At 54.5% G+C, this 11,829-nt stretch overlaps 1 protein-coding gene across 1 annotated transcript in view; it reads right to left on the bottom strand.

Moving 5' to 3' along the window:
• usp19 (ubiquitin specific peptidase 19) overlaps nt 1-11,829 on the bottom strand; it is a 214,086-nt gene that overhangs the window by 154,767 nt on the left and 47,490 nt on the right. Inside the window, exons 4-10 of the mRNA XM_069942399.1 lie at nt 9,713-9,850; nt 9,516-9,613; nt 9,218-9,417; nt 8,497-8,559; nt 6,500-6,790; nt 1,766-1,877; nt 411-461 (exon numbers count right to left, since the gene is read on the bottom strand). Of these exons, the coding sequence (XP_069798500.1) occupies nt 411-461; nt 1,766-1,877; nt 6,500-6,790; nt 8,497-8,559; nt 9,218-9,417; nt 9,516-9,613; nt 9,713-9,850 (953 nt within the window). The remainder of the gene's footprint in view (nt 1-410; nt 462-1,765; nt 1,878-6,499; nt 6,791-8,496; nt 8,560-9,217; nt 9,418-9,515; nt 9,614-9,712; nt 9,851-11,829) is intronic.

The raw sequence follows: 11,829 nt of genomic DNA, 5'->3' as shown, positions 1-11,829 counted from the left end.
TTATTCGCCCTCTCGCCAGATCTATTTTGTATTTATACTTTTCAAATGGCATAAGTTTCAATACGCAGAAAGAAGCACTTAAAAGGCTAAAGCAAAAATGACTGGAAAACAAAATAGAGCAGTGTAGTGGCCTCCCTCGGGGTGCCTCACAAAATGAAGAGACGAACATGACGATCCAGTAGGCTGCACGAGGCCCGCAGCGATTGCCCTCCAATTGGCCACAACTCAAGGAGCCTAACTGGCCTATCAAGGAAAATAGATCACAAATGCACCAATCAATACTGAGGGGCTTTGAGCATGCCCCTCAGCTTGAGAGTAAAAGTAGGGCTGTGAGGGAAAGCTCAGTGTAAACTACACTCAACTGGGGTCTGTTGTTCTTTCTGGGAACAGAGTGTTCTTTCTGAGCTTACCTGCATGCAGCTATAACCTCTCCTGCACTCCAGGCTCTGCAAAGCCATAGCCTTGAAGCAGCGCAATAGGTCCAGAGAGAATAAGATGAAAGTTAGAATTATTTTACCAAATATTGGAGAAATGAATGGGACTGAAAGGAGCAAAAATCCCCGCTACCCGATTATCTTTTATGAAGAAAGCCTATAACGCTGATCCAGTGTTGCTTTAATGGAGAGCGGCATCAGGAGGCGACCTCTGGAGCTGAGGGAGGCAGGTGAGTGGTGCAGTAGCGCTGCCTGCCACCATGAGGTCAAACATATGCTCCAAGTAATGGCCATTTTTGTTACCCATAATCCCCCATGCAGCTGGAACCACCCTGGGCAACGCAGAGCTGCGTGGGGGATTATGGGCAACGAAGATGGCCAATGATCCCGCATTAAAACAAAAAAAAAGGCTCACACTGCCAGACTCTGCCACACCCTTCTCTGCCTCCTTCCGGCCAGCTCGGTGAAGGAGCAAGAGGTAGATGGGGAATGGGAAGAGGACATTTCTTGATGGCAGGAGGGAACCCTAACCCCAGCACTAATCACTGGTGGTGGCTCCTGGATCGCAGGCTGATGGCAACATCAGCCCCACCCCTTTACAGCCACTTGGAGTGGCAGTACCTTTATGGATGAGATGGAGCAACTGCGCTTCACTTCTGACTGTACCCCTCTCAGGACGGATCGGAGTCCACATGCTGGATTCGTCCTCAAAGGCTTTATGGAGGTGGGTTCAGCAATGCAAGGGTGGAGAATATCCACCTTTACATTTGCTTATTTTTTCACTATAAAAAGGCCTCAAGTCTGGTCTAGCCAATGTTGCGTACACTGTAACATTACCCCCCCATTTTTTGCACTCAGTGTTTTTGTCTATTGATGGCAAGCATACCAAATGCTTTTTTTCTACCCTATCCACTTGTGCTGCCATTTTCATGGAGCTAAAGACTCTACCCCAAAAGTCTCTCTCTACACTAACATCCAATTTAGACAACATCCTCTATTAAAATGTGACTTTGCAAAATGCATGACATTACACTTATCTTGTTTAAATTTAATCTGCCACCACTCCTCTCAACTTCCAGGAGATTATATGCCTTTGTATCCTTGCACAACATTATAACCCAAGTAGTTTATTTATTTGACAAATGTCCCAGCTCCAATACCAATAGCACACCACTTGGTACTGACTTTCAAATGAGAAAAACATCCCTCTGCCTCATGTCACCAATCCAACTTTGGATCTAGTTTGCCAACATGCTCAGATCCCTTTTGCCATTTCCTTCTCCAACAACTACCCTAACGCTGATTCAAGGCTTTAGCATCTGGAGGTTTACAGGGGTATCAGTTCTCCCCTTTTTGAACAAGGTAAAAACAGTAGTTATGGCTGACATCTTTGTCAGTGGCCCAGGAATATCATTTGCTTCCTTCAGCATCCTGGGATATCTCCTATCAGGGCAAAGGGATTTATCGCACGCCCAAAGGGGTATAACATTTCCATCTCCTTCCTAATACTGATGGGCTCAAGAATGTCAGCACATCCCCTCTCCGCTCCCTCAGTCTCGACACCCCTCTCCGCCCTACCCACCCCCTCCAACCCTGTCCCACCTCCTCCTTTCTGCTCCTTCTCCAATTCACCCTCTCACCACTTCTTCCATTCCCCCTCCCTTCCACCTCCCTAGTCTCCGCTCCCCAGCCTATGCCAAACCCCTACTTCCCCCTCCCCAGCCTCCGCCCACTCCTTCCTTCTCCACCAGCCTCCCCTCTCTGCCCCTGATCCCCCCTCCCCAGCCTCCGCCCACTCCTTCCCTTCTCCACCAGCCTCCCCTCTCTGCCCCTGATCCCCCTCCCCAGCCTCCGCCCACTCCTTCCCTTCTCCACCAGCCTCCCCTCTCTGCCCCTGATCCCCCTCCCCAGCCTCCGCACCACTCCTTCCCTTCTCCACCAGCCTCCCCCTCTCTGCCCCTGATCCCCCTCCCCAGCCTCCGCCCACTCCTTCCCTTCTCCACCAGCCTCCCCTCTCTGCCCCTGATCCCCCTCCCCAGCCTCCGCCCACTCCTTCCCTTCTCCACCAGCCTCCCCCTCTCTGCCCCTGATCCCCCTCCCCAGCCTCCGCCCACTCCTTCCCTTCTCCACCAGCCTCCCCTCTCTGCCCTGATCCCCCCTCCCCAGCCTCCGCCCACTCCTTCCCTTCTCCACCAGCCTCCCCTCTTCTGCCCCTGATCCCCCTCCCCAGCCTCCGCCCACTCCTTCCCTTCTCCACCAGCCTCCCCTCTCTGCCCCTGATCCCCCTCCCCAGCCTCCGCCCAGACTCCTTCCCTTCTCCACCAGCCTCCCCTCTCTGCCCCTGATCCCCCTCCCCAGCCTCCGCCCACTCCTTCCCTTCTCCACCAGCCTCCCCTCTCTGCCCCTGATCCCCCTCCCCAGCCTCCGCCCCACTCCTTCCCTTCTCCACCAGCCTCCCCTCTCTGCCCCTGATCCCCCTCCCCAGCCTCCGCCCACTCCTTCCCTTCTCCACCAGCCTCCCCTCTCTGCCCCTGATCCCCCTCCCCAGCCTCCGCCCACTCCTTCCCTTCTCCACCAGCCTCCCCTCTCTGCCCCTGATCCCCCTCCCCAGCCTCCGCCCACTCCTTCCCTTCTCCACCAGCCTCCCCCTCTCTGCCCCTGATCCCCCTCCCCAGCCTCCGCCCACTCCTTCCCTTCTCCACCAGCCTCCCCTCTCTGCCCCTGATCCCCCTCCCCAGCCTCCGCCCACTCCTTCCCTTCTCCACCAGCTCTCCCCTCTCTGCCCCTGATCCCCCTCCCCAGCCTCCGCCCACTCCTTCCCTTCTCCACCAGCCTCCCCTCTCTGCCCCTGATCCCCCTCCCCAGCCTCCGCCCACTCCTTCCCTTCTCCACCAGCCTCCCCTCTCTGCCCCTGATCCCCCCTCCCCAGCCTCCGCCCACTCCTTCCCTTCTCCACCAGCCTCCCTCTCTGCCCCTGATCCCCCTCCCCAGCCTCCGCCCACTCCTTCCCTTCTCCACCAGCCTCCCCTCTCTGCCCCTGATCCCCCTCCCCCAGCCTCCGCCCACTCCTTCCCTTCTCCACCAGCCTCCCCTCTCTGCCCCTGATCCCCCCTCCCCAGCCTCCGCCCACATCCTTCCCTTCTCCACCAGCCTCCCCTCTCTGCCCCTGATCCCCCTCCCCAGCCTCCGCCCACTCCTTCCCTTCTCCACCAGCCTCCCCTCTCTGCCCCTGATCCCCCTCCCCAGCCTCCGCCCACTCCTTCCCTTCTCCACCAGCCTCCCCTCCTCTATTCCCCCTCCCCCTCCCCAGCCTCCGCCCACTCCTTCCCTCTCCCACCAGCCTCCCCTCCTCTATTCCCCCTCCCCCTCCCCACCTCCCTCCTCTATTCCCCTCCCCCTCCCAGCCTCCCCTCCTCTATTCCCCCTCCCCCTCCCCAGCCTCCCCTCCTCTATTCCCCCTCCCCTCCCAGCTCCCTCCTCTATTCCCCCTCCCCCTCCCAGCCTCCCTCCTCGTATTCCCCCTCCCCCTCCCCAGCCTCCCCTCCTCTATCCCCCTCCTCTATTCCCCCTCCCCCTCCCCAGCCTCCCCTCCCCAGCCTCCCCTCCTCTATTCCCCCTCCCCCTCCCCAGCCTCCCCTCCCCAGCCTCCCCTCCTCTATTCCCCCTCCCCCTCCCCAGCCTCCCTCCCCAGCCTCCCCTCCTCTATTCCCCCTCCCCCTCCCCAGCTCCCCTCCCCAGCCTCCCCTCCTCTATTCCCCCTCCCCCTCCCCAGCCTCCCCTCCCCAGCCTCCCCTCCTCTATTCCCCCTCCCCCTCCCCAGCCTCCCCCTCCCCAGCCTCCCCTCCTCTATTCCCCCTCCCCCTCCCCAGCCTCCCCTCCCCAGCCTCCCTCCCCAGCCTCCCCTCCTCTATTCCCCCTCCCCCTCCCCAGCCTCCCCTCCCCAGCCTCCCCTCCTCTATTCCCCCTCCCCCTCCCCAGCCTCCCCTCCCCAGCCCTCCCCTCCTCTATTCCCCCTCCCCCTCCCACCTCCCCTCCCCAGCCTCCCCTCCTCTATTCCCCCTCCCCCTCCCCAAGCCTCCCCCTCCCAGCCTCCCCTCCTCTATTCCCCCTCCCCCTCCCCAGCCTCCCCTCCCAGCCTCCCCTCCTCTATTCCCTCTCCCCAGCCCCCTCCCCTCCTCCAGCCTCCCCTCCCCTCTCCCCCGCTCCCCTCCCCAGCCTCCCCTCCCCAGCCTCCCCTCCCCAGCCTCCCCTCCCCAGCCTCCCCTCCTCTCCCCTCCCCGCTCCCTCCTCTATTCCCCCTCCCTCCCCAGCCTCCCTCCTCTTATTCCCCCTCCCCCTCCCCAGCCTCCCCTCCTCTATTCCCCCTCCCCCTCCCCAGCCTCCCCTCCTCTATTCCCCCCTCCCCCTCCCCAGCCTCCCCTCCTCTATTCCCCCTCCCCCTCCCCAGCCTCCCCTCCTCTATTCCCCCTCCCTCCTCCCAGCCTCCCCTCCTCTATTCCCCCTCCCCCTCCCCAGCCTCCCCTCCTCTATTCCCCCTCCCCCTCCCCAGCCTCCCCTCCTCTATTCCCCCTCCCCCTCCCCAGCCTCCCCTCCTCTATTCCCCCTCCCCCTCCCCAGCCTCCCCTCCTCTATTCCCCCCTCCCCCTCCCCAGCCTCCCCTCCTCTATTCCCCTCCCCCTCCCCAGCCTCCCCTCCTCTATTCCCCCTCCCCCTCCCCAGCCTCCCCTCCTCTATTCCCCCTCCCCCTCCCAGCCTCCCCTCCTCTATTCCCCCTCCCCCTCCCCAGCCTCCCCTCCTCTATTCCCCCTCCCCCTCCCCAGCCTCCCCTCCTCTATTCCCCCTCCCCCTCCCCAGCCTCCCCTCCTCTATTCCCCCTCCCCCTCCCCAGCCTCCCCTCCTCTATTCCCCTCCCCCTCCCCAGCCTCCCTCCTCTATTCCCCCTCCCCCTCCCCAGCCTCCCCTCCTCTATTCCCCCTCCCCCTCCCCAGCCTCCCCTCCTCTATTCCCCCTCCCCCTCCCCAGCCTCCCCTCCTCTATTCCCCCTCCCCCTCCCCAGCCTCCCCTCCTCTATTCCCCCCTCCCCTCCCCAGCCTCCCCTCCTCTATTCCCCTCCCCCTCCCAGCCTCCCCTCCTCTATTCCCCCTCCCCAGCCTCCCCTCCTCTATTCCCCCCTCCCCAGCCTCCCCTCCTCTATTCCCCCTCCCCAGCCTCCCCTCCTCTATTCCCCCTCCCAGCCTCCCCTCCTCTATTCCCCCCTCCCCAGCCTCCCCTCCTCTATTCCCCCTCCCCAGCCTCCCTCCTCTATTCCCCCTCCCCAGCCTCCCCTCCCTCTATTCCCCCTCCCCAGCCTCCCCTCGCTCTATTCCCCCTCCCCAGCCTCCCTCCTCTATTCCCCCTCCCCAGCCTCCCCTCCTCTATTCCCCCTCCCCAGCCTCCCCTCCTCTATTCCCCCTCCCCAGCCTCCCCTCCTCTATTCCCCCTCCCCAGCCTCCCTCCTCTATTCCCCCTCCCCAGCCTCCCCTCCTCTATTCCCCCTCCCCAGCCTCCCCTCCTCTATTCCCCCTCCCCAGCCTCCCCTCCTCTATTCCCCCTCCCCAGCCTCCCCTCCTCTATTCCCCCTCCCCCAGCCTCCCCTCCTCTATTCCCCCTCCCCAGCCTCCCCTCCTCTATTCCCCCTCCCCAGCCTCCCCTCCTCTATTCCCCCTCCCCAGCCTCCCCTCCTCTATTCCCCCTCCCCAGCCTCCCCTCCTCTATTCCCCCTCCCCAGCCTCCCCTCCTCTATTCCCCCTCCCCAGCCTCCCCTCCCCTATTCCCCCTCCCCAGTTCCCCTCCCCTATTCCCCCTCCCCCTCCCCAGCCTCCCCTCCCCTATTCCCCCTCCCCCTCCCCAGCCTCCCCTCCCCTATTCCCCCTCCCCCTCACCCAGCCTCCCCTCCCCTATTCCCCCTCGCCCCTCCCCAGCCTCCCCTCCCCTATTCCCCCTCCCCCTCCCCAGCCTTCCCCTCCCCTATTCCCCCTCCCCCTCCCCAGCCTCCCTCCCCTATTCCCCCCTCCCCGCTCCCCAGCCTCCCCTCCCCTATTCCCAGCCCCCGCTCCCCAGCCCCCGCTCCCCAGCCCCCGCTCCCCAGCCCCCCGCTCCCCAGCCCCCCGCTCCCCAGCCCCCGCTCCCCAGCCCCCGCTCCCCAGCCCCCCGCTCCCCAGCCCCCGCTCCCCAGCCCCCGCTCCCCAGCCCCCGCTCCCCAGCCCCCGCTCCCCAGCCCCCGCTCCCCAGCCCCCGCTCCCCCTCTCCAGATCTCACACATCTTCTGTAGCCCATTGTTCCAGAGCAGAGATATTATTACCTTAGCTATGCTCTTGCTTCAAATATAACTAGAGGTATTACACATTTTCCTTAACATACTTGCTATGGTCACTTACTTGCTCTCCTAATTTTTGTTCATTCCAATAACCTCCGATGAACCTGGTCACTCATTCAATATCATTTATGATCATTTCTTAAGTCAAGGATCAGAAAAAATGGAAGCTTACTAACTAGTGACCAATCTTTGTGGGGGGTGGGGGAAAAGAGAAAAAAAATGCACTGAACACTGAGGGCAAGAACATGAAAGTTTAAAACTGATAAGGGGGCGTGGATGAGTCATCAATTTCACCAATTACAGACTAAACTAGTGAAAACACAAGAGGAAGAAATTTGTTAAATGAAACAAACACAAAGGAAAGCAAACTATCAAAATCTTAAGAAGCTTGGGAGGACCTGTAAGATGAAGGATCTGAGAGATTATCCAGAGTCCAGGAACGGTTGCTTGGGTAGTGTTTGCAGTAGGACTGTGATACAGGTCACAAAAAAATTCATCCCTAGGTTTTATGTGAAATCATATATGTACTCTGACAATAAATTTGAACTCTGAACTTTGGAACATAGAACATTACAGCATCGTTCAGGCCCTTCAGCCCACTGTGTTGCATTGACCTACATAAACCTGTGCAACAATCTAAACCTTCCCTACCTTACACCCATAACCCTCTTTTTCTTGCATCCTCGTGGCTGTCTAAGAGTACTTTAAATCTCCCTTTTGTACCAGTCTCTACCTGACAAATGCATTCCAGTCATCCATTAACTCTGTGTTTAAAAAAAAAAACTTCCCATCGACATCTCCATAAACTTTCCTCCCTCAACTTTTACAGATATCCTTCTGGAGTTTGCTACCATTGGGGAAAAAAATGCTTCACGTGACATGTTCCCTAATGCAGGTAACTTCCTGGTAAATCACCTCTGAACCTTCTCCAAAGCTTCCACGTCCTTCCTGTAATGAAGCGACCAGAACTGAGCACAATATTCCAAGAGTGGTCTAAACTTAGTTGGGAGGATTGGGTTTTGAGAGTTGAGGTAATTTTGCATCTCTATAAAACTAAGGAAGGCCAGCATTAGAGCAATACAGCACAGTACAGAGCCCTTTGCCCAACAATGTGGTGTCCTATAAATACCTACTAAAAAAAAAAACACCTAAATCTTCCCGACCTCATAATCCTCTATTTTTCTTTCATCCGTGAGCCTGTCTAAAAGTTTCTTAAATGTCCCGATTGTTCCAGCCTCAATGACCACCCATGGCAATGCATTCCAGCCACCCATAATTCTGCATAAAAAACTTTCCCCTGATGTCTTTCCTCCACAGACATAACACAAAATAATTAAATATCCTATCAACCTGCTCAACAAACTTGAGAGATCGATGCATTTGGACACCAAGGTCCCTTTGTTCTTCCACACACAAGAATCCTGCCATTAATCATGTACTGCATCCAAGTTTGACCTTCCAAATGTATCATCTCATACATATCTGGATTGAACTCCATCTGCCACTGTTCTGTCCAACTTTGCATCATGCCCATATCCTGTTGTAACCTACGACAACCTTCCACATCACCTCCAACATTTGTGTTACCCACAAACTCACAGACCATCTCTTTACTTCTTCGTTCAGGCCCAGAACAGACCCCTGTGGAACTTCACTAGTCACTGACCTTTAGGTAAAATACATTCCATCTACTTTCTTCAGACGAACCAATTCTGAATCCACCCAGCTAAAGATGCATGGATGCCATGTTTCATGACTTTCTGAATGCATCTATACCATAAGGGGATTTACTAAAATCCATGTACACCAAATCTACAGCACTGCCTTCATCAACTTTTTTTAACATTTCCTTAAAAAACTCAAATAGGCCCATGGTGCATAACCTGCCCCTCACAAAGCCATGCTGACAATCCTAAAGAAGACGATACTTCTCTAAATGCTTGAAAACCCCGTCCCCAAGAATCCTTTCCAATAGTCTGCCTACTGCTGATTCAAGACTCGTTTGTTTTTAATTCCCAGGATTCTCCCTATTACCTTTTTTTTAAAAAAACAAGGGGATCACATTTGCCATTCTCCAGTTCTATAGTACCTCTCCTGTGGCCAGGAAGGATGGAAAGATCATTACCAAACCCCCAACAATTTCTTCCTTTATTCTTAAAGTAACGTGGGGTATACCTTATCCAGTCCCGGAGACTTAGCAGTCTGAATGATTTAACTTCAACATGATCCAGTACATGAGGCAGCATGGTTGGCATAGCAGTTAATGCAAGGCTCTTATAGCTCTAACTATTGGGGGCAGCACTATGGTATGAGTCGCTTCCATTGGCTCCGCAGAGCACTACGAGGCTCCGCTCAACATGAATGCGATGCAAGAGCATTCTTTTAGGGCTGCTCCATGAAAGGTAAGTTTATATTTTTCCCTCCGCACTTATAGCCTGCCTCCAGGTGGAGGCTTGGCACGAAAGGGCCTAGTGATGGAGTGGTCTTCACAGCAGTGGCACATTGCAGCCCCTCAATCTCTCCTCCCTGATCGCGGCCCCCTCTCCCCCTACCACGGCAGTGACCTCTCTCCTCCCCACCCCCATGGAAGCCCCGATCACAGCAGAACCATCTTAGCCAGGGGTTTTCCTGTGACGCAAACGTGCAAATGCTGATGTCACAAGAGTAACCGGGTCAGCCATTTCCCCTTTCAAAACACCAGAGCAAGACACCCAATTAAGTTTTACTGGGTTCCTTGACCACCCTTTCATATCACCATGTAATTGGGTCACTAACTGTGAAAATTGCCCGGTTAACCCCATTTTACTTGGCAGTTTGAAAGGGCCTACTGAAAGAACTCATTATATACATGTGGCCATGTCCCAAAGGTTGCTCCTTGCAATCCAAGTCAATTAAGAGTACAATTTTTCCATCAGATTTCAACCACTCTCACCTGGCAGCGTAATTATGCAGTCAGAATCTGTAAAAGCTACGTCAACCGGATCAACTTTTAGACTTCCTTCTCCTGACTTTAACTTCACAATAACCTCATCTGCATTCTGCTTCCAGTCGACAAACAGATCTGCAAGATAAAGCAGAATTACAATGAACATCAACTGCAGGGCAAGCAATCCAATCACAATACATTACCCATTCATCTGAAGTAGTACTAACAAATAGAACAGGTTAATAAATCCAGTAAACATAGCAGTACATCATCCTAGCAAATTCAAATATCAAAACAATAATTACTGGACAAGTGTTTCCTTTTAATGAGTGATTTAATAGAAAGGGGTGGGGGGTGGGGGGGGGGGGGGTGGCAGCATAGTCTAAAGGTCAAATTTCCTTGATTTGTTTCAACCAAATCTGAATCAATCCCAACTAACAACATTCAATTTGTACTGCTTTCGTAAATGGGCTAATCAGAACAAATTATAAAAGCTGATCAAGGAGACAAGCTAAATACTAGTGAAGCAGTGGATTATGTTGAGTACAAACCTAAAGCCTTTACTGTTGCAGCAGCATGAAACAACCAAAGTTCCAATAATAAATGGGAAACTGGTTTTTGATGATAAATTGGTAATTGGAATCGATCTTGTCCAAACCTGTTCTACATCCTACCCAAGATACACAAACCCAATTATATGGGTAGACCATTGTTTCCACACACTCCTACCCCACCAAATTAATATCATCTTACCTCGACTCCATTTTTTCCTTGCTGGTCCAGAACCTCACTACCTACATCTGTGATACCTCACATGCCCTCCATCTCTTCAATGACTTCCAATCCCCTGAATTTGACCACCTCATTTTCACAAAAGGGCATCCAATCTCTCTACACCTCCATCCTCCAAACAGGTGTTAAAGCCCTTTGTTTCTTTCTTAATGACTGCCCGAAAAAGTCCCCGTCCACCACCTGGAAAAACTTTCTCACCCTTTATAACTTCTCCTTTGACTCATCGTACTTTCTCCAAGTCAAAAGTGTAGCCATGGATGTCCCATGGAACTTAGCTATGCCTGCCTTTTTGTTGGCTTTTTTGGAGCAATTCATGCTACAAGCCTACACTGGCAAGGTTCCTGGACTCTTCCTCCACTACAACAATGCTGCCTCATGCATCCGTGATGAACTTGTCAACTTTATTCAGTTTGCTGCTAACTTTCACCCCAACCTCAAATTCACTTGGTCTACCTATGGCATCCCCTTTCTTGATGTCAGTTTCCATCATGGAGACAAACTTTCTATAGACATTTTCTACAAACCTATCAACTCCCATAACTATCTTGACTACTTCTTCACATCCTGTTCCCTGTAAGGATTCCATTCCTCTCTCTCAATTCCTCTATCTCTGCCACATCTGCTCCCAAAATAAGATATTCCATTCTAAATCATCCAAGATATTCCCCTTCTATAAAAAAAACGTAGCTTCCCCTCCATCAACACCAACTCAGTTTACCCATATCTCTTCCATTTACCGCACATTTGTCCTGGCCCCCTCTGCCTCTCGACACAAGAACTGCATTCTCCTGGTCCTCATCTACCACCCCTCAGCCTCCACATCCCCGCAATTTCCATCACCCGATCCCACCACCAGACTTATCTTCCCCTCTCCACATACTTCAGAGACCGCTCCCTCCATGATTCCCTTGTCCCTCATCCCATCCTTGGCACCTTTTCGTGACCACAGAAATAACACATATGCACTCATACCAAATTGGGGCTCAACAGTCCTTCCAAGTGAAGCAACACTTCATTTGTGTATCCGCGGGTGTCATCTACTGCATCCTGTACTCTAGTCTCAAAGAGACTAGTCGCAGACTGGGAGATCGCTTCTCTGAGCACCTTCACTTCGTCCACATCAATGACAGGGATCTCCCAGTGGGCAACTATTTCAATTCTGTGCCCCACTCCCAAGCTGACACATCTGTCCACAGGCTCATGCACTGCCAAACCAAGCCCACCCGTAAATTGGAGGAACAATACCTAATATTCCATTTAGGCACTGTCTCACCAGATGGCATCAATCCAGACATCTCCAGCTTCTCCTAGTTCACTCCCCA

The sequence above is a fragment of the Narcine bancroftii genome, chromosome 5 (assembly GCF_036971445.1).
Source record: "Narcine bancroftii isolate sNarBan1 chromosome 5, sNarBan1.hap1, whole genome shotgun sequence".
Taxonomy (NCBI): Eukaryota; Metazoa; Chordata; class Chondrichthyes; order Torpediniformes; family Narcinidae; genus Narcine; species Narcine bancroftii.
Note: the sequence above shows the minus strand (reverse complement) of the source record. Positions and strands in the feature narration are given on the sequence as shown.